The sequence below is a fragment of the Arvicanthis niloticus genome, chromosome 11 (assembly GCF_011762505.2).
Source record: "Arvicanthis niloticus isolate mArvNil1 chromosome 11, mArvNil1.pat.X, whole genome shotgun sequence".
Classification (NCBI taxonomy): domain Eukaryota; kingdom Metazoa; phylum Chordata; class Mammalia; order Rodentia; family Muridae; genus Arvicanthis; species Arvicanthis niloticus.
This window is the reverse complement of record NC_047668.1, coordinates 56,642,497-56,665,077: the sequence shown is the minus strand read 5'-3', so window position 1 is coordinate 56,665,077 and position 22,581 is coordinate 56,642,497. Positions and strand designations below refer to the sequence as shown.

Below are 22,581 nucleotides of genomic sequence, written 5' to 3'. Positions count from 1 at the left end.
TCCAAGCAATGGCTAAAAAAACTGTGATGTCAAATCCCAAATGGTCAATCTGAAACTGAACAGGAGATACTGAAAAAGCTGCAAATTCAAAATCCTGGTAATTATTCTCCCATTTTTAAAACAAACAAAAATGTATCTAGAGTAATCAAAATAGCTACTGCCATAACACAGAAGTAAATCTTACTAAAATAACACAAGAATAACATGTTTTATAGGCATTTAAATAAGAAAAAGCATGCCTTTTTAATAATGACCACATAATTAATCAGCACATCATCAAGTATAAGAACTATAAATCCATTCGTTTGAAGATAGACCCTCATCAGGAAAAAAGAAATGTCCTAGTTTCCTGAACAGCTACCAAGATAAAAAACAAATTTAACAGTACAAATAATCCTTCGCCAAGAACAAATCAAACCCTATCTGAAGGTACTAGTGTTAAAAGCCAACACATTAATAAGTGACTACATTAGAGAGAATGCTGTCAAGCCTAATAAAGAAGACAAGGCATAAATTCAAGAGAAAGAAGCCTGACTTTATAACAATTTCTCCTTTCAAAATAGTATGAAAAAGGAAAGTAGATGATATTCAAATTACATTAACTCACGGGACTAAGTTACATTGCAATAACATTTTTAGATTCTCCCTGAAAAATAATTTGCCAATATTAGTAATGAAGCCCCCAATTCACATAATAAAAAGGTATATCCAAAATTAGCAGAGTAAAAATGACACCATTTTTACTATATATTGAAAGTACATGTAAATATGGCTAATATTTTAAGCAATCAAAAATTTACAAATTTAATTCTGCTTGCTGGTATAAACAATGAAGTTAAAAATAAAACAATAAAAAACACTGAAGTTACAAAATATTATTCACCAAAAAATGATAGTCAATAAAATCATAGGACTCTGAAATTGTAATCTTGTATACTATAGTTATCTTCTTAACGCTAACAATTATAAGGCATACTTTATTTTCCTATAAACACTTTTCTGTGTTTTTTTTTTCAGTTTCCAAGTCATTCAGGTTTTTTTTTCCAATTCAAAAACAACGTAAGTTCTAACATTTAAACAGCAATACAAAGATTTTTCCAATATAAAAAAAAACTTGATTAATTCAATAATTCTGAGCAGATATAATCTAAACTCCTACAATTAAAAGGCCTAACTGGACTTTGAAAATGAATAGTTCTTACAGGTTGCGCACCCTTTACTTAAAATACTTGACGACAGAAGTGTTTTTTGTTTTTTGGGTAGATTTTGAGTATTTACGTGTAAATAAAATATTCTGGGGATGGCAGTGAAGTCCTAACACAAATGCATTACTACTTCCCATGTGCTTCACACATGCATGGCACTGCCTCAGCTAACTTAACAGAATCCTGTCAGTGTGCTTCCACTGACTGTGGCCTGTCACACGAGTGTAGGTGTGCAGTTTTCATTTGTGGCATCATGTCAGACAGACAACAAAAAAGTTCTGGATTTGGGAGTATTTCAGACCTTAGATTGAGATCATGGATATTCGACTTCTAGTATATTCAGACACTTTCATTCACTTAAAAAGCCACTTGAGTTTATTGAGCTAAACTTTATTGTATTCCTATACTCTAAAAATTAGCTCATAAATCAAATTAACAGCATGCTAATAAAGACACATTTATGAACCTGTAAGAAATTTTACACAGGGCTGGTGAGATGGCTCAGTGGTTAAGAGCACTGACTGCTCTTCCAGAGGTCCTGAGTTCGATTCCCAGCAACTACATGGTGGCTCACAACCATCTATAATGAGATCTGATGCCCTTCTCTGGTGTGTCTGAAGATAGCTACAGTGTACTCATATACATAAAAATAAATAAATCTTAAAAAAAAAAGAAAGAAAGAAAGAAATTTTACACAGAACATATTTCACAAAATCACAGCTCTAACACACAGCCACAGACATTAACACCAAGTCAAATGTTACTTCACACACTGACATAAAACAAATACTGTGTATCTGTTTGGAAGTCATATCCCATGCTTCTTAAATAAAAGTCTCATGTAAGGTTTTGGTCATTTGACATCTAATGAAAATCTGTGTCAAACACAGAGATCAGCCTGGGCTTCCTGGTTCTACCACACACAGCTTACTCTTTTAATTAATAAGATTTTCCTTTCTAAGCTAAACAGAAAAAGATCTAAGAGCCCTCCCTGCCCATGTTCTAGTCAACAGATAAAGGGAGGTTAAGACAAACTCACCTGCAGAGCTACAGTTAGAAAGATGCTGCAACTCTGACACTACAGATAGCTCTCTCTCAGAGTCCCACATGTAATTCAGGGTAATGACAAGATTGTCACTATTACCACCACGGGCAGCCTACCCATCAGAATGGCAGGACTTCCCAAACTTACATCTCTCTGAACTACAAACTAGTAAAGACAACCTGTTAGCAAAGAACTTTTGTTTATCAAAATATCTTAATTTGATCCACTTTTCCCCAATCCACTGTCAACCTCTCTAAGTTACGGTCTTTCCCTGAAACATTCCAAATGGCCAGCTGTTTCAGATACCTGATCTTGTCGAATCTGCTTTCTATACAATAAACAGAATAATTGTCAAAACCATGTAAATTACATAGAACAGTCTGTATTTCACATAAACTTCTACTGTGAATTACATTAAACTAAGCAATAAGTAATGGTAAGTCACAAAAAATACAGAAAATACAAAATAAAGCTAGGCTGGGGGAATACCCAAAGGGACCTCCACCCTCTCAGAAGAGAAGGGGAGATATGGGAGAAGGGCTGTGGGAGGGATGACTGTGGAAGGGGGTCGGCAATCGAGATGTATAGTGAATAAATAAAACGATAATGATAAAGCTGGGCAAGATGACAGAATAGCTGTCCACATGAAGACCAAAAGAAAATAGGGCATACATATATGGTTGTCCTCAACACCAAGGTATTTTGAGGTTTGGTACAATCTAAGGATGCTGATAATAGGAAAATTCTATACACAAGTAACTGTTCTCCACCCATAAGACTTTTGACATGTGGCTTAGGAAGAAGTCCTACTTCTAATTACCTGTACCATTTCTATTTCGTGTAAAAACAGAAAAAAATTTCATGGGTTTAATAAAGAATGAATTTCCTAAAGATGAATTCTCATCATCTAAAGGAGGAAATATATTAGTTTCTTTTATTTAAAAGTTTTATTTACTAAGAATTATTCACCTTTTGGGGGAAAAAATGACTCACCCAGTAATGTCCTATAGTAATTTCAGTAACAACAGCGACAACCATGTACAAGTTTGTGTTTCTTGCTGCTATACTGGTACTATATATATACGTCACTGTGCCTCCCAACACAGCTGTGTATGGATAGTGACATTTAAGACATTAATTTATTACAGATTATCTTTCTTTTGTTTCACTTTCATATTAATGTGCTCATGTTCTTAACTGATTATTCATTCATCATTTGAAAAATATTGAGTTTTTATGTTGTAATTACTATTCTAGGCTCTTCGGATGTAAACTGGTCCTTACAAGTTAACAGTGAAGCAGATTAAGAGTTAGGAACAAATGCTGGGAGGGTGACATGCAGAATGTCAAACTGAACAAGGTGCACAGTATACCCTCCTGGGAAGATTAAGAGCTACGTAAGGAGCCAGGCATGCTGCTACATGCCTTTAATTCCAGCTATTGGGAAGTAGAACCTGAAACAGGCAGTTCTTTGTGAGTTCAAGGCCAAACAGGGATACATAGTTAGACCCTGTTTTTTAAAACAAACTAAAGAAACAAAGACTTGAGGAACATAAGTAAAATAGTTAAGTATAAAAAGACTGAAAGGCCAAAGCTGGAAATGTGTGGCAAACAGTATCAACCAGCAGTTTGTCCAGAGCTGAGTGAACAAGGGGGGGGGGGGGGGAAGGGGGGAAGGTGGGTTGCAGATCATGGTCAATGGACCTTCAGGTCCTTTGACTGTAAACACTAGGCTTTTACTGAAACAGAACAAAATTATAGATTTGACCCAGCAAACACAATCTTTGAGCCAATGACACAAAATTGCGCCAAAACACAATCTGATTTGAGTGTAAGTATCTGTGTGGGCTTTATTTTCAAGTATGAGACTGAAATGACAGAGGTGGCTGAGGAAGTACAAACCACCATCAAATGACTTAGAACAGTTGCAAAAACAGGCTTTTGTCAAGAGAAAAATCACAAGTTTTCAATGTTGCCATGTTGAGTTTTGAAACTGTCTATGACATTCCGATGAAAATACTAAGCTAGCACCTGGCTAATAAGAGCTTAAGAGATATTTTTACTGGTTTTGGTGTAAGAAGTACTGTTTCATAAAATTAAATACAACTTGTTAAATATATAACACACAGAATGCTATTTGCTTTGGAAATTCTTTGGTGGTGAAGAAACTTTTGAGTCTAGTGTTGAAGCAGGATGTCCTGGCACACGCCTGTAATCCAGACAGGCTAAAGCCAGGAGGGTTGCAAATCTGAAGTTACCCTGGCCTGTAAGATTACTGTGTAATTAACTAAACAAGGGAAGACAATTTTAATAAAAAAGGAAAAGGTTACATGCATACCAGTAAAAACCAACTCCTTCTTCACACACAGCTGTAGCTGTTCTTCCTTACAGCTAACTGGGGGCGGGGCACACACCAGAGCCTCTGCATGGTAAGCACAATGCTCCTACTCAGACCCCACACCCTAGATACTCATTCCTAAACAAAGAAATGAAAAAATAAACCAGATGGGATGGGAACCACATGAGTGGTAAGATTTTGAGAGTCAAAACTGTCTGAATTGTAAACTTAAAATTTAAAATCACTTTAAAGATAATTAATGCCCCTGGAGACTTTGGAATAATCTCAACTTCCATCTTAAGAACACAAAGCTAGGCATCAGTGGAGACAGGTTTATATTACGATTCTATAAAGGGTGGGCATCTTGATTAAGAACACAAAGCTAAGGATGAGTGGAGGTGCAGTTTTATAACACTATTATTTAAAGGGAGGATAGGGAAGGTATTAATGCTATTGTCCAAGGAGAGTAGAAGTACTAAGAGGACAGGAATGGCTATGCGTGATGATCAGCTCATCCACCGAGCCAAGAAACATTCAAACATTGTTCTTCCTGACACAGTCAAACTGACAGAGAACATTCATGCCATTTTGACACCTCTCTGATCCAATTTAGTTTCTAACCTTAAATAACATACTCTGTGTCATCATTCTTACTTTCCCTGACCCAGAATTCTTTTCATGGCTTTCCTTTTATTTCCTCACCACTAATGCCAATGTCCCTCTGGTCTAACTTCTCTTTTCTTCCCCTCACTCTCTCTGGACAGACAATGGCACCTGACCACATTGCTTTCCACCTGTCTTCCACACAGCAATGATTTTAAAATGTTTGTTTGCAGCCATCTACAGTAACTCATGCCTAGAATCTCAGTACTCCGGAGAATGAAGCAAGAGGAATTCTCTGGGTTTGTGGCCAATCTGGGTTACATAATAAATTCCAGCTGGCAAAGTTACACTACCACCATTCAGACATGTATTTGTGCTCTAAACCAGCAATGCAAAATTAAAATATAATGTAGGCCATATACGTAATACGTAAAAGTAGTAGCTCTTTAAAAAAAAAAAAGATAAAATGAAAGAAGTACAATAAATTGTATTTTAACACAATCTATTATATTTCATTAGCTAATCAAGATAAAAGAATCACTATTAAAGGTTTTCTGTTTCATTCTTTGGGAATCAATGTATATTTTATACTGGCAGCATATCAAGTCACATCACCTACACTTCATTGCTCAGTAAATACATATGACTAGTGGACACAGTTTTGAAAGGTGCAGCCCTAGGTTATATCTAAAATTAATTCATATGGCATAGTCAAACCCCAGATTCCTTACTTAAATATCTAAAATGTGTAAAATTGATATGAACAAATCACAAGCTTATAACATACAGAATCGTAAAATAACAGCAACTTAGATATTATCAAGACAAACAAAGACTAGAGAACTGAAATAGCCTCAGAGGTCACACAGCAAATGGCTGACAGCCCTGCTACCGTGACTATCCTTTAAAATGCACACCAAATTTACCTGTGTGACATAAAATTTAAAAATTATATATATATATATATATATATATATATATATATATATAGTTACATTTTAAAATTTTACATTTAGAAAAACAAGGTAAAATGTAGCATTAAAAAGCCCAATTTATAAAAAAAAAAAAAAAAAAAAAGATAGGAATCTAAATATCTACAAAAAGAACCAAGGCCAAAAAAGAAAAAAGCAAATTACTTGTACTTATAAAAAGTAATCCAGTTTTCTTAAAGTACGTTCTATAGTAACCTTAGTAGACACAGGCTAAAAAGACCATAGACATTTCAAAGTGAATGAAAAGTGAAAATATAATTCAATATGTAACAATAAGACTTACAGGAAGTTTTATAGAAATATACCAAAACTGAAAATTACAAAATTTTAAATTACTAAATTCACTAACATAGTTAAACTAACTTTAAGAGGTTTTGAAAAATCTGGAATAAGGTGTAATTCCTAACAAAACATTTCTGAAAATTTAAAAACATTAAACTAATGTACTTGCAAAAATTCCTGTAGTATAACAGATAAAATTTAAGGTTGCTAAATTACTAAAACCTGTAATAAATTTATGGCATCATACTTAGAACACAGTTTAATGGAAGAGCATTACCCTGTGTGTGCAGAGGCTTGAGTTTAATATATACCAAAGCAAAAAAAAATTAAAAAGGGCTGTAATGTCCTTATACCCAGAAGCAAAAAGATGATAATTAAAAAACTGGAGTTTCAGTCAAACATTTGTAGTTTTAGGTTATATGTAATTTATTAAGTAGTTCATAAAATCATCACCATCACTCAAGAATAATAGTTTGGCCTATTAAGAAACCAAATCCAAATATTAAACACTAAGTTATTTAATAAATTTCAAAGAACAGTAACATAGTTCAAAAAGACTGAAAATAAGTTACTTCAGATGGTCATCAAATTAAATAGGAATGACAAGCAATGTACCCATCCATCTCCTATGGCGGCAGCTTAACAAGTCATGGCGTAATATGCTGCTGCCCCTAAACCCAAATACTTCTCCAAAAATATAATTAAAATGTGTATCTAATTGCTCTTAAATATTCTCATAATCAAACAGAAGTACAATGAAGGAAAGTTCTTAGAGGAATTATTCAATTAAGGACACATTGCATTTTTTACTTTTAATTCAAGAAAGGGAAAGAACTGTTAACCTACTGCATATTTTAACATATTAAGTCTCAAATCACTAATCAGGAATTAAAGAAAAGGATTTAGAGCATTAAAAGCCCACACCTGAAAGACTTACCATTTTATCTAGATGTTCAATGGATCTATAAATCTCCCCCTGGGATTCATCATAGTAACTGTAACGGAACCTTTGACCTTGAAACAAATATCATGTACAAAATAAAATAGGGAAAAATTAGAAGCTAAAAAGAAAGCAAGCGCTTACCAAATAATTTCAGTCCTCACAAAAGGCAAAGCACAGCTTAAGCCTCTGCAAGAATCAGTTCCCAAGAGTCCTCAACATAAAGGTAAGAGGCATATTTGGGAAGGTTATGAAGAAATGATACTTCACCAGAATTTGAAGATGTTAAAAAAACTATTTCATACTGCAGAAACTTTTAAATCACCAGCAATACAGGAATAAGGAAACAAAAGAGCTTAAGGTTACAAGAAGCATTGTTAAACATTCTGTCACTCTATAACAGATGACAAACCCAAAGATATGACTCAAGAAAATCTGTTTAAGCAAACACTCTTGGTGTAATAAAGCAACCAAAGTTTATCACTGTTGGTCTCTCTGACAGAAGCAAATGTGTGGGTCAGTGATACTTGGGGCCTATGTGCCTTTTATGGTCATGAGCATTTTCAGGAAAAGGAGTGATAATGTACCTTGTGCAATGTGAACAGAATTCACGGAAGGATGGGTCAACAGCCCTAGACTGAAATGACATCCCAATTAAGAGTACAAGCACAAAACAATCAATGCTCAGCTGCTCTTCTACAGCAGAAGTTAAAAGGAAACTTAAAAACAGTAAACAGAAACAAAGATTAAGAAAAGAAGTTACTTCCTACTGTAGTAATATGAAATCCAAAAGGTAGTATCCATAACTAACTACAGATTACCTAACTATGATGTATATCGGATACTCCTAATATAGCTTTCAGCAATATGGTTCTTCTTTAATGTTTCCTTTTTAATTTTTAATTACTTTATGTGTGTGGGTGTTCTGCCTGTTTACCACACTCATGCCTGCTGTCTGTAGTGGCCAGAAGAAGGTGTCAGTTCTCCTGAACTGGAATTACAGTTGGGTGTAGGCCACCGACTGGGTGCTGGGAATCGAAGCTGGGTCCTCGAGAAGAATAGCCAGTGTTCTTAACCACTGAGCCCCCATTGTTCTCATTTGTAAAGCTTTGCCAAAATGCATTTCTAATGGTGTTAGGCTTCATGTCTATAGCTTTACTAGCCTCACAATGGAGACAGCAGATTTGGTTGGATATTATGATATTTTATTATTATGATATTTTTAAGTTTCTTGTTCATCTTACTGAAAATAGTATCTTACATATAATGCTCAGGGCAAAATTATACAACTCTCTTTGATATCATTTTTAAAAAACATACTATAGAACTCAATATTCCTTATGTTGGTGCTAAGCTTTTTTTTTTTTTACTTTTCTAAAATACATCATATTCTAACTGTTTACACTGCCTCCTATGCCACTCTGTAATAACTATCAACTTCCCACCAAGCTATTATTAAAGCTCTCTTGTAACTGATACCTTAGAATTAAACAAGCTATAGGCTGGAGTCTGCTTTCTGAATGTAAAACAAAAATGATTGAAGCTGCCATAAGTGAGATATACTATAGTCTCTGAACCGCAAGAATTCATAAAGACAACAGTGATACCTATCACCCAATGCCTCTATATTTTAACTCATTTTTGTGTGTGCACATTCAAGTGCACACATGTCATGGTATACAAGTAGAGGTGAGAGGACAACCTAAAATGTCCATTCTCTCCAGCCACCTTGTTGACCCCAAGGATCAGACTCTGATTTCAGGCTTGACAGCAAGAACATCTACTCATAAGGGCATCTTGCCAGCCCACAACGCCTTTATATTAAATAAACCATGATTTTTTTTTCAAATTCCTTAAAAGGCAGTTATAGTTATGCTTTACTTCAAAAAATGTATATTACACACAGTAAGTAATAAGAACTGTTCAACTGTGAGGCTACATACAGTAATAAGGACTGTACATCCATGAGGGTGTGTGTTACACTCAGTAGTAAGGGCTGTCCAAGAGTAGGGGTAAGTGTTACACACAGTAGTAAGGACTGTCCACTCAGGAAGATGTAGTAAACACAGTAGTAAGAATTGTCCAACCATGAGGACTGTAAAATTGGCCCCATTTTCCTCACTGGAAAGGAAGTTGTGAGAAAACCATGTAAAGAAAAATCTATGACGGGGCCAGTCTAGCCCTACTGACTCAATTCATCAGTATTATATTCATGTGTATTTCAAAGTTCTTTTGATAAAGCTGTCCATCTTTTGTCAGACAAGTATGAACATCTTAGACAAGAAAACTCTGCTTCCTTGTCTCTCTTCTAAAAGTAATATTCTATATAAAAAAAAAAAAAATCCAACTACTCTCTCTCAACTCTTTATAACCTGGACTATTTCAGGTTCATACAACTGTATTCTTTTTTTCCCTGCTTCTGGAAACAGCTGTTCCTTTTAGCTATCTATAAACCTTATACAAAGACTTCTATACCACCTAGGTGTTTTAAGACAAGTCATTTGCTACTTAAAAGTTCTTTCTGCTCACTTCCAAGTGAAGCACTGTTTTTCAGGTAACAACACGGCCAGGAAAGCAAGAAAGGAGTATAACATTATGTTTAAGTGATGTCATATCATTCATATGGCATTTTACTTTTAAAGTATTTCTAAACAAAGTCACAGATGCTTGAAATACTTTACTGAAACCATTGTGCAATTTAATGCAATATGAGGATATAATAGGAAACCAACTAAAACAAATGTTAAGAATTTTGCTACCTGTTATTTTTTGTCACCAATTCACATTTAGTAGCATACAAATTAAATATAAATGGTTGAATAGCTCAATAAAGGAGCTAAATTTTCAGTATATGCAGCTACTGAATATTTTACTTATAATAGTTCACACTGTTATCATGATAATCATTAAAACTGTACAAATATCTTCAAATTATTTGACCAACCCATTCTAGTCAATAGAGAAACATCATCTAATCTGAAGTAAATAGGTGCCTTCCTCTTGCTTGGCCTGGATGTATATATGTATGCATGCACACAAGCATCCAGATGCATGTGCATTCCTACATACAAATAAATAAGTCAACCATTGCTTGGAGACTGAGTCAATATACTTTCTTCTTTCTTATTTAAAAGTAAATTTCTCAAGATTTCATTCATTAACAAAAAAAATAACAGTCCTAGCATAATACATTAGTTATATATGCACCCTTAGTTTTGAATTGTTCACTTAAAATAAATTCAGATTCTATGTATCTCATGAGCAAATATTTACTGTTTTTATATTTCTGGCTTTCAGGGCAATTATGAAGCTGACTGAAAAAAAATCCAGCTGTGCCAATAATTGGAGGGCAGGAATTGTGCATCCTTTTCTAAGTATGAATAAAGCATATCACATAGTAGAGAAAATTACTTACCTGAAACTTATCCTTTCAGAAGGTACACTGGGAAAATGGATTCTTTGAGCCCCTGTTTCAACTTCAAGTATGAGCTTTCTAGCTTTAAGAGCCATGGACACCGCCCTAGGGGCAGGACAAGCTCTGGAACTCCCTAGTGAGTATGTCAGTGGTTTCTTCAGGTGCCTTCCCTCAGTTCTTTTCAAATTCAAAAGATGAGAGGAAAAATAACCCAAGGAAAAAAAAAATCCTGTAAAGCAGAAACCTTACTCTTTGAGGGAAGGAGGGTAGCTCATTTGTGAATCCATTCCAGAGCACGCTTTCTGAGAAAAAGAAATACAGGTAAGTAATTTTCCCATCTCCAAAGGTGACTGGTGATTAATGAGTGGATTCACAGAGTGTGGAGAGTAAGCTCCAAGGATGTCTGTTTACACACGACAATCAACTAATGAGGACAAACAACAATGAATGGTACAAGAACCAATACTATGTTTTAAGTGTCTCAAGACAAAAAGAAAAAAATTTAAAACCTCAATATTATGCTATACACTAGACTATGAAATAAACAATGACCTAATAATGTTCATCTACAAAACCCCCAAAATATCATTAGTCAATAGGAAAGCCTTTCAGATACATAACAAATAAAAACTGTTCTGTGTACACTTACTTATCACTTGCTAATGGTGAGCCATTTTTCAAATGTTTGAATCTTTAAAAAAAAAATCCATTAGGGACATTACCAGCCATTCTACAAGGATGTCCTAAACCTGGAACACCTATAACTGAAGTCACAGTAAAGAAAACTATGTATTTCACAAAGGAAATACTGTCTAGTCCTATCAAATAAGATCATCCTTTCTAACAACTAGATGCTATCATCTGTACATCCTGAAGTCTGTTAAAATGTGAAAGTAGGAGCCTTATTATAATCAACACTGCAAAAGGTCAAAAACCTAAACCTGTGATATCAAGAAGTACAAAGACTTGAAATGACAAACATTCAGGCTTGGATAAGATACACTTTTGAAAGTAGCTAACATTATGTTTCAAACCTAAGCATTTCTAAAGTGGGAAGGTCTCTGCACTAAAAACATGAAAAAGAGTATATATGAATCACTTAGTGAACAGTACAGAATATTTGAACATAGTATAAATTTTATTACTACTTTAGGTAAGGTCATTTTGAATAAGTAACTCAAACATCTAAAAAAGAAAGAAGTGATATAATTCTAAGCATATTTTAAACTGGTGAAGAGACTGCAGTAGATTATATTTATATTTTAACAAAATAGTGTCATAAGCACTTACTCAGAAAATTGATTGAAAGTGATCTGTAAATCACAATAAAGGAAAAATTAATAGAAGATTATTTCCAATATGTTAGGTATAATTTCATTTAGAAATGTGTTAGTAGTTTATTAAGTTATGCTAATGAAAGCTGTCAATAATCTAAACTTGTAAACATCAAGTCTGAGAAGACAAAGAACAGTAACAGTATATATGGAGAATAATACTAGACTTGAAACTTGAGTAAAAATTAGATTAACTGAAGGAAGTCCAGACAAATTTCTCCTGCACAAACCCATCCTCTGGGATGTAGAACATAGTGAGTATACTAGGTATTAATAGAACTTGATAAATATATTAGTATTAAACTCTTACTCAGCCAAGATAAAAATCAAAAGCTAGCAGCTAAGGTGAATGGAGGATTATTATTACACACTACAGTCCTAAGGCATCTTATGTCCATGATGATGACAAGATGCACAGTACAAACTGAAATGCAGAACTACACTTTAGGGAATTCACTTGAGGAAACAAAAAGAACGAGGTAACAGAATATAGGTTCCTGCCTTTCTATGCCTTGCTCCACTCCAAAAGAACATCAGCATATTTTAGTCTCTATTTTTATGCCTCTGGTGTCTCTCTAAAAATGAACATCTAATAAAGCAAAATATATTTTTATAAAAATAAATCAGTTTTATAATGGGATACCAGCTGATAAAGCCAGCAAGGAAAACTATACTTCCAATATGTGTGTCAGCTTCCTAAGCATCTCCACAGGCAAGGTTTGCACTATTTCCACAAAAGCTGGACAAAAAAGAAAATAAACTAGCAACAAAAAGGTAGTCACTAACAGTAGCCTAATTCAATAGAAATAAAGGTCCATTGTGCATATGTATCAGAGTAATTTGTGAAGTACACCATAATCAATTAAGCAGTTTTACTTCAAAAACCAGCTTCTTAGAATGAAGAGCCTAAAGCAATGAAACTTCTAAGACCTTTACATACTAAAGAGCTGAATCATTTCTCTGAAATTATTGACAATTCACCATTATAATTGCCATGTATCATGTACCATATCTTTACAAGTAGAAAAAAAGTGCAAGATATAGTGGTACATGCACGTGATCCCACTTAGGGGGACTGAGGCAGGAGGATGCAAAGTCAAAGTCAGCCTGAGATGGCAAGATTCTGAAACAGGGGGAGAAAGACGGAAGAAAAGGAAAGCAAACAAAACACCAGCCTTCATGAAGAGCTAAACTGTTAACATAGAACATACATTTGACTCCTGATAGCTTAACCTGTGGTTACTTGGCTAACCATTCATTCACCTTAATAAGCATGCAAAACAGAAAGTATTATACTTTATAAAGTGACAATTACTACTTCTTATGGTGTCAACTTTCAAATATTATCCACGTCACACCTAACACTATTTCCCATATTGCTGGACCCAGAAGGAGTCCGCGCCTTCATATGTTGAGTGAGCACTTAATGAGACTGTTAGCGACAGTGCTGACTAAACAGAGCACTGGGGAAGCTCCATCTTTAACCACAGAATGTACACACGAACAGGCATGGACACTCTTCACAGCTAGCATTTACCTGCCTTAGAAAAATTTGAGGGTTTTTATTTTCTTTATTCAATTGTCACCTAGAAATCCTATAGTATTTCCTTTTTAGAAACTGACTAGGTAACTTTCTAAGAATCTGTGTGATATATATATATATATATATATATATATATATATATATATATATATATCCCTCTCTCAACTGTAGAATGTGTTTTCACTAAGAATGTGTTATTAGCTAAGCAGTGGGTGGTGCACAACTTTAGTCCCAGAACTTGGGAGGCATCTTTCATCTCTGTGAGATGAAGGCCAGCTGGGTCTACAGTGAGGTTCTAGGACAGCCAGGACCTCAAAGAAAAACCCTGTCTTGAAAAATCATTTTTTAAAAAATGTATTAGTGACGTAAAAAGGATGACCCACACACAGGCATAAAACAGGAATATTATATCTATTAAAGAAACACATGCCTGCAATCCCAGCACCTAGGAAACAGATGCAGGAAGACGTTTGAGGCTAGCCTGGGTAACACAGTGAAATATAACATAAAATATAAATTAATTAATTAACTAATTAATTAAAAGAGAGGGAGGGGAGAGGGAGGAATCCCACACATTTTATGTGAGTTTTTGTTGTGGTTACACATGTTGCCAACTCAAAGAAAGCAATCTGGAAAACAGCGTCAAGAGAACAGTATTAAGCAATTTTAAAAAGTCTTCAAAAAGAAAAAACTACTTGCTTCATGACTTTTATTTCTAAAGTATGAGCATGTCTTGTTACTGACAGAAACTCACAACACTGAGAAAAGCAACCCTTCATCATAATAGTACTCCTGACTTTTAACTATAACTAAATAAATTAGTAATTCCTAATAAAGGAATTCCCTTTAGAAAAGCTTCTATTTGGGCCCTAGATTCTAAGTAATATAGTTACATGAATAAAAAAGAACTTCTGCCAGAAAGAAGAGTATAAACTAGACAGCTGAATGAGTTACTGAAGAACTCCTGGGTTCAGAGAAGTGTTTACACAGAAGCTCAGCTATGCTACACTCTAAGACAGGTTTCTGACCTCAGCAGTACAAACATCTTTTCATGGGGAGGTAAGGCTGTTGTTCTGTGCACTCCAAGATGGTAACGTTTCCAGGTATTTTCAAACCTTTCCTGGGAGAAAAATCAAACTCATGGAGAACTAGTGAAAAGCACAGTGTTAGTAATTTACAGATTCTAATATCTATACCATGGAAGATACTAGAGTTGAGAGTATAACTTAAGAAGTCTATTTGGTGAAGGATGTGAGAGAGAACCCAAGCAAGGCAAGTAAAATTCTACCAATTCTCACAAAAGAAAGCCAGGGCTCCCTACTTAACTCATTAACGATGTTTTCTGGCATTCTAGTGCTTTATCTTTAAAAATATGGTTTTATGTTTCCTTATAATAAACGCAAAAGAGGATGGACAAATAGGTATGACTTAAAATAGTGAAGAAATGAGTCAGAGTTATGTCCTAGAAGAAATGAAACTTTAAAAATATTCTGAGACATTTATGGATAAACAAAAGCAAATAATACTCAAAGAATGAAAAATCAGTTTATTGAAAGAGGTTATCCACAATGTTCCACTTCTTTTATCATCTAACCACTGTAAAACACCCTTCCTCTTAACTTATAATAGCCACAAACCCACTTAAGAGTCCTTATCTTTATAAAGCATTACCAGTGAAGATCACGGTGCTGATTGCCTATATGTTCTAATATTAGAGGGTAACTAAAAACAACTAACTGCAATTGTGGGGGAAAAAAATTACCAAAAGAAAAAAAAAAAAAGACACTAATTACAAAAAAAGAAAATTAGAAAGGGACCAGTATAGCACACACTACTCTTCTACATTGTGAAGAATTGGTTCTATCTACCAAACCTGACCTCAAAGAATCTACCATAAATACGCACACAAATTCGGGGTTAACAAAATTTTAACTCCCACTAATAAAAGTGTTCAAAAGCAACGATGCCCTCACAGTGTGAATCCAATTGTACCAGTCGCCTTTGGAAACATGCCTATATCCTCTGCTGACCCTTTTTAAGTGACCAAAAGGCTCCTTTATTCACTTTTAAACACAACTACTACAAATACAACCTTCCAAAGAGTGATAAAGAATTGAGAATCAGAGCTTGAAATGAAAAGAAACCTTTAACCACAAATATATAACAGCTACCATATGTTAAAGCTAGAACTTACCCCAATGGCAGAAATCAGAAGACACCACAAAGAGATTACTAGGGTCCGCTAGATATTTACTGAAGAGTTTTCCGAATTCCTGTTCTTTTGACTCACTCAGAGCTCCAACCAGTACAGGAATAATGGTAAACTCATCTTTATGGCTTAAAGAAAACAGAAAAAATAAAATAAAATAAAAAAAGTCATTTACGCTGTTTAAGATTTAAAATAGTTTTCAAATTAAGCTGGCACTAAAAAGATGAACATTTATTAACAGTGATCATGATAACAGACATATTTTATTGTTGAAGTATTAAAATCTACCAAAAAAGTAAAAAGCGGACGATTTAAAAACAAATACAGAATACTAAAAGCATCTACTTAAGTCACCAAAATATATACTACTATAAGTAAACAAAGCTTTGGTACTGCCAGTTATAAAATATGCCCAAAAGTTAAGTCCATTAGACCAACCCCAACTATTCACTCACAAAGGATGTAATCTCCTACCCAGTCCTGCCATTTTAACAGAGCATTAGTCCCTCCTCAACTGCTTTAATTTGATCCTGTGCACATACACCATTTCTGGCACTTATTCTAGAAACCTGCCAAGTACGACGTACAGACTTGATTGTGGCTCCTATGAGGCCCGTCAACTGCACTTACACTTACCCTAACAGTCACATATAAGTCAACTTTAACACAACTCAAAATTCACTAACATCTAGGGTAACTGAAGAAGGATATGTTCATTTCTAGTACACCCCCAAATCACGGTCTATTTAGTTCTCTTTGACTTTAAAGACTGACAAATTTAGGAAAAGAAACAGAGCAGATAGATAACTGTTATTTAAGTAACTATGATTTGCTTCATTGTATAAACTATTTAAAATTGTTCATTATAATGGAATTTTAATAATATATATTATTTATATACTAATGATCCTAGAGTTAAAGTTTTAGAAGCATGAATTGTGTTTGTCTAATTTATTTTGAATAGGACTTCATAAATTCAGTATTATAATAGTTGCCTTTAAATGTTAATAATCCGACACTTAACTGACACAGAACAGAATTCATTAAAGGGGTTGTTTTATTTTTAATACTAAGTCCCAGTAACCTCAAAATAAATGTTGGGTAAGCTACAGATCACTAAATCAGGGTACCCAAACACCTCCCCCATAACAACCCCCTTACCCTTGTCAACTGCGAAATAAAGATCATGCAGATCTCCAGTCCCTCTGCAATGCAGGGGCTTCTTGGGCAGAATCTGCATCTATGGAGTAAGGAAAAAAAAAAAAAAAGAAGCTGGCAGAGGAAGCTGCCATGGGGCATCTCATTCTTTGATTCTTACTAGTTTGCTAAGTAATTACATGGAGCAAACAGGGGCTTCTTCTTTAAACAGTTAATTATTAATTAAATAAATTTTGGCTTCTCATAAAAATTTGGGAACTGCCATTATTCTAACCTCAAAAACTACCTCCAAAAATAAATACATAAAGATCATCAAAGAGAACTCAATTATGACTTAAGGTAAGGAACCAGCTGTTATGCAAATTGTAAGGAGCAAAGAGGGAAATTATAAGGGAGCAAAGAGAAGGATTTAAGGACTATCCCATCCCTATGGTCTTAGGATGAACGCCCTTATCTGTAAAAGGATCACACCTACAAACCTATTTGATGAACATTATCACATGAAGCATAGAGTAACAAAGTGTCACCCACAGATGACTTGCTCTGCAGACACAACAGATGCATTCTCTTCAGCCCCGCCAACCTTTTCAATAACCTCAGTGAGCTTATACATTCATCTCTACAAGAAAGGTCCGGTTCTTCACAGAAACCATGGGAGTGAATCATGGCTCATCACCTCAGCCTTCCTTGACTTTTTTTTTAAATTTACTTGTTCTCTCTCTTCATGAAGCATGAATTAGAAAAAAAGGAATATTTGCCTTTGAAAAATAAATATTTTTAGATTTTAAAAGCCAGATTCTAGAGTTGAATTTTCCAGTAAAGTATAAAATCTGCCCACAGAAAGCAATTATAAATCTGGATAAAGCTTTAATGAATTTTATGCAAGTAAGCCAACCGAAGAGGGGGAGAATAATGTGGCCATTCATGACAGGTAACTTGCCATTACGATCAGTGAGCTATCTTCACCTTTGCCCAATTCCACAAGCAGAGACCACTGACGGACGACAGCAGAAAAGCTGTCAATTGCAAAGTGCAAAATAGAGAATCCCACAAGTTCCTCAGCTGAAGTCAATGGAGCACACCAAAAGCCTAAAGATCAGCCACAGATTAATAGAGAAAGGGGTCACAGACTTAATAAATTCTCCTGAAATCCTAAGGAACAAAACTTTCATTCTCCACAATAGTTTGGCTGACCCAAACGATCCCAAGATCACTAAAATGTCAGGGCCTCTGAGTAGTCAAGAGAAGAACTGGAAATTTGAAGGTGGAGTTAGTCTCACATGCAGTACCTACACGGCTGTGGGAGGGAAGGTGGCTCAGCTGTAGAGTGCTCACATAAGACAACCAAACGAAGGCAGAGGTAAGATATGAACACACTGAGCTTGTCTGAATATGCTCCCCAAGAACACTCGACCCACTTGTAGATGGTGAAAGCATTCTGGACTCAGGATATTTAGGTTCTATGGTTAATAGATATGGTCCCCAAAGAATCATGTGTTTGAATGCTTGGCCATAGAGAATGGCTCTATTAGGAGGTGTGGCCTTGTTACAGGAAGTGTAAGATGGTGGAGGCAAGGCTTTGAGGTCTTAAATGCTCAAGCTATGCCCAGTGTGAAGCACATCCAATCCCCTCCTGCTGCCTTCGGATCAAAATGTAGAACTCTGGCTCATCCAGCACCAGATGTCCCTGCAGGCCACCATGCTTCCCACCATGACTAAATGGACTAAGCCTCTGAAACTGCAAGCCAACCCCAATTAAATGTTTCCCTTTGTAAGAGTTGCTTTGGTCCTAGTGTCTCTTCATAGAAATAAACCTCTAAGACAGGTATAACCTATAAGCAGTCATTTGCTAAATACTAAACTATAATCCCTGGTGAAGTCCTTGAAAGCCAACTGAAAACATAAAAGCATTATTTTCTTAAAAGCTGAACAGTTTGATCAACAGAAGTACATAGTGAGAAAAACACATTCTGCAGCTCAAACGCATACAAAATGCTAAATAATAAAGCCTGTAGAGAGAAAATGAATAAAATCAGAATTCTGTTACTATAAAACTATGTATAATCCATGTAAAGAAACAGCAATCTATGACACTCTAGAAAAATAACAGCTAGGAAATGCTGTCAAGATCAGCTCAACACTTGGATTTAGCAGACTTCAAAACTATTATAAGAAATATAATCAGAGAATTAAAGAAAACTATTTAAGACACTCCTTTAAAAATATGTGTATGTGTGTGCACGTGTGAGTGTGTGTGTAGTATGTCATGAGTAAACGAACAAAGGATATCAAAAAAGTAATGCAAACTGCTTTTTTTTTTTTAAGTAGACCACTGAAAAGTACAATAACCAAACAAAAAATTTCCTAATTGGATTAAAAAACAGAATTAGCATTTTAATAAGGATGAATGTTTGCAATTAAAACTGGTATCACCAGGCCAGGTGTGGTGGCACACCAGCACTAAAGAGTGAGGCTCAGGCAGGAGGACTGAGAAGCAAGGCCAGCTCAGGCCACACAGGAGCCCTTGGATGGTCTTTTCCTTCCCTAAGTAGGTAGGAAAAGAAAATGATAAATCTAAAACACCTGAATGACAGAAAAATATTTAAGAAATATAAAGAGTATTGGAAAATTTAAGACAATCTGAAGCATCCAAACAATCTTAGGTCCCGAACAGAGGAAAGAAAAAAGAATAGTTGCTACAAATGTTCTAAATCTCATTGAAAACATTAACCAAACAAATCTGATGAAAGAGAATTTTAAAAAGATCCTCATCTAATAATCCAACTAAAGATGGAGCCCACCCAAAATATTTTTTCACAACTATTGCCTCACACCAGTCACAAAAATTTATTAAAATTGAATGCATGAATTTTAAGATTGTAACTCATCTAAACCATAGGGTCAGCAAACATCTTTTTAAAGGGGCCACAAACCATTTAGGTTTTCTGGGCAATATAATATCCAGAACAAAAAACATTCAGTATTAATTACAGAAAGACAGTAAAGAAAGACAATATACTAGTGGCAGGGTATGGCTAATTTCACATAAAATCTGATTTACCAAACAACATATGTTGACACACATATACAAAATGTGTATGTGTACAAAAATGTTAATAACATTAGACATTAGCTGAATATTATTCTAACGTTCAAGATAAGGCAAACTTTCCCTTAGTACCCCAGCACTAACAGGGAAAAATAAGCTCCGAACCTAACCTCCCCCCCCCACCCCAAAAAAAAAACAATAAAAAACAAAACAGAGAAAGACAAGTGGTTTCTAGTAAGGTAAGGAAAAGATGTTTGGAGATGGTTTTGTACACTGTGTATTCAGGTACTTATTTCTATGCCCAGACATCTGAATTAATGGTTAAGCATCTCTGGTCTCAATGTTATGTAAAAACTGTTTTCAAAGAGTTGATCAGCAAATCAGCTGGACAGAAAGAATAAAGCAGGACTGCTGATCCCAGAGAGGGGGTCCCAAAGACACCAGGAGAGGGAGAAGGTATGGAGAACCATGGGAAAGGATCAGGAGGATTTACTATGAGATAGAGATAAGAAAGTAAGCATGAGGACACACATGGACCAGAGCAAGCCAGAGCAAGACTCAGATGCAGGTGAAGAACCATCTGGCTGGGTAGGAGCAGCCTAATTGGGTTAGGGTAGCTCAGAACCTGCCCTCCTTAGTGTCAACAGCTTGTTAATATAAATACCGAGTCTCTGTGTCTTTATTTTGGAGATAAAATTGGCTAGAGCAGGCATAGAAACACCCTGTCATTACTTGAGAGCAAAAGGGGATAAGATTCCTACCCCCTCCAAAAAGTACATTTACAGAAAGGAAGGATTAGACAGGTCCAGTGTTAAAGCAGTGAAATTTTTCAATGTGTTATTATACTGACATATATATAAAAAGCACTGACAAAAACACAGAAGACACAAACTCAATTCAACTATGGATTTAAGTTAATAGTGGTATATTAATATTGACTTATCAACTGTAGCAAATGTCTTATACTAATGCAAGAGATTAACTATGAGAACTACTTAGTTATGAGTAACAGTTATTTTCATACTAAGATATCTGGATATAGTATCCTCATTTGGGGAGCTCACAAATATAATCCATAGGCATATATAATCCATAAGCATTATAATAAACCTTCATTATATAAATAGACCATGCAAAAATAAGAATTTTTTTAGAAGTATCCCCAAAAAGTTATCAAATCTAACCATGATGAGCTTTTAAGATTGAAAAGACCCAGTCAAAGCCGAAGATTAAAGAGAGTTAGACACATACTCTATGTCCAAAACAATGACAATAACAAAACTAGCACACACTTTAAAAAATACTTCTATAAAGAACATGAACAGTTGGTGACTTTTGTTTGGAGGTAAGTACAGCTATGTAGTATAAGTTAACTTTCCAGTCTTTGTCTTCCTAAATGCTAGGATTTCACACACACACAACACCCCATGTCCAGCTCTGAATAGTTTTGTTTCTTTTTTAAAGATTTATCTGTTCTTTTATGTGCATATGGGTGCTTTGCCTGAATGAATGCTGTGCACCATGAGCATGCAGTGCCAAACAAAGCCAGAAGAGGGTGTTAGATCTCCAAACCCTGGAGTCCCAGACAGTCGTTTAAGGTCACATGGATCCTGAGAGCTGAACCCACCCAGGTCCTTCATAAGAGCAACAAGTGCTATTAACTGTGAGCCCACCTGCCAGCGCCAAAAAACTGCATTTTTAATCAAGAACTTTAAATGCTACTTTTCTTACTTATGCATTTTTTAAATTAAAAATTTTATACTTTAAGCTGTAAAAACCTAAACAAAGAAAAAAGAAATAACTATGGAAAAGATGACCGGGGGGGGGGGGAGAAACAGGAATTATGATTTAATAATAATCTGAAATTCATTTTTTCAGAATATAATTCTTTTTCTGTTTTATTGGACACTTTATTTACATTTCAGATGTTATATCCTCACCCCATTCCCCACCCACCCAGGAACCCCCTATCCCATCCCCCCTCCTCCTGCTTCTATGAGGATGTGCCCCCACCCCTCCCCACTCCCACCTTCCCACCCTCGAATTCCTCAACACTCAAGTCCAGCCTTCATGGGACCAAGGATCTCCTCTCCCACCTATGCCCGACAAGGCCATCCTCCCCTACATATACAGCTGGAGCCATGGGTCCCTCCATATGTGCTCCCAGGCTGGTGGTTTAGACCCTGGGGAGCTCTGGTTGGTTGGTATTGTTGAGATTCTTCTAACTCCTCCATTGGGGACTCCATGATCAGTTCAATGGTTAGCTGTGAGCATCCACCTCTGAATATTTCAGGCTCTGGCAGACCTCTAAGGAGACATCGATATCAGGTTCCTATCAGCATGCACTTCCTGACATCCACATCAGCATCTACCTTTGGTGACTGCACATGGGATGGATACACAGGTGGAATGGTCTCAGAAGGTCCCTCCTCCAGTTTCTATCCCACACTTTGTCTCCATATTTGCTC

The 22,581-nt window shown here is 35.5% G+C and overlaps 1 protein-coding gene across 3 annotated transcripts in view; it reads right to left on the bottom strand.

The window, feature by feature from the left end:
• The window catches only part of Memo1 (mediator of cell motility 1), an 85,393-nt gene that overhangs the window by 4,704 nt on the left and 58,108 nt on the right, over positions 1-22,581 (bottom strand). For all 3 annotated transcript variants that reach the window (XM_034513859.2, XM_034513858.2, XM_076942235.1), the window contains 2 exons: positions 15,892-16,034; positions 7,403-7,479 (listed from right to left, as the gene is read on the bottom strand). In XM_034513859.2, the coding sequence (XP_034369750.1) occupies positions 7,403-7,479; positions 15,892-16,034 (220 nt within the window). The remainder of the gene's footprint in view (positions 1-7,402; positions 7,480-15,891; positions 16,035-22,581) is intronic.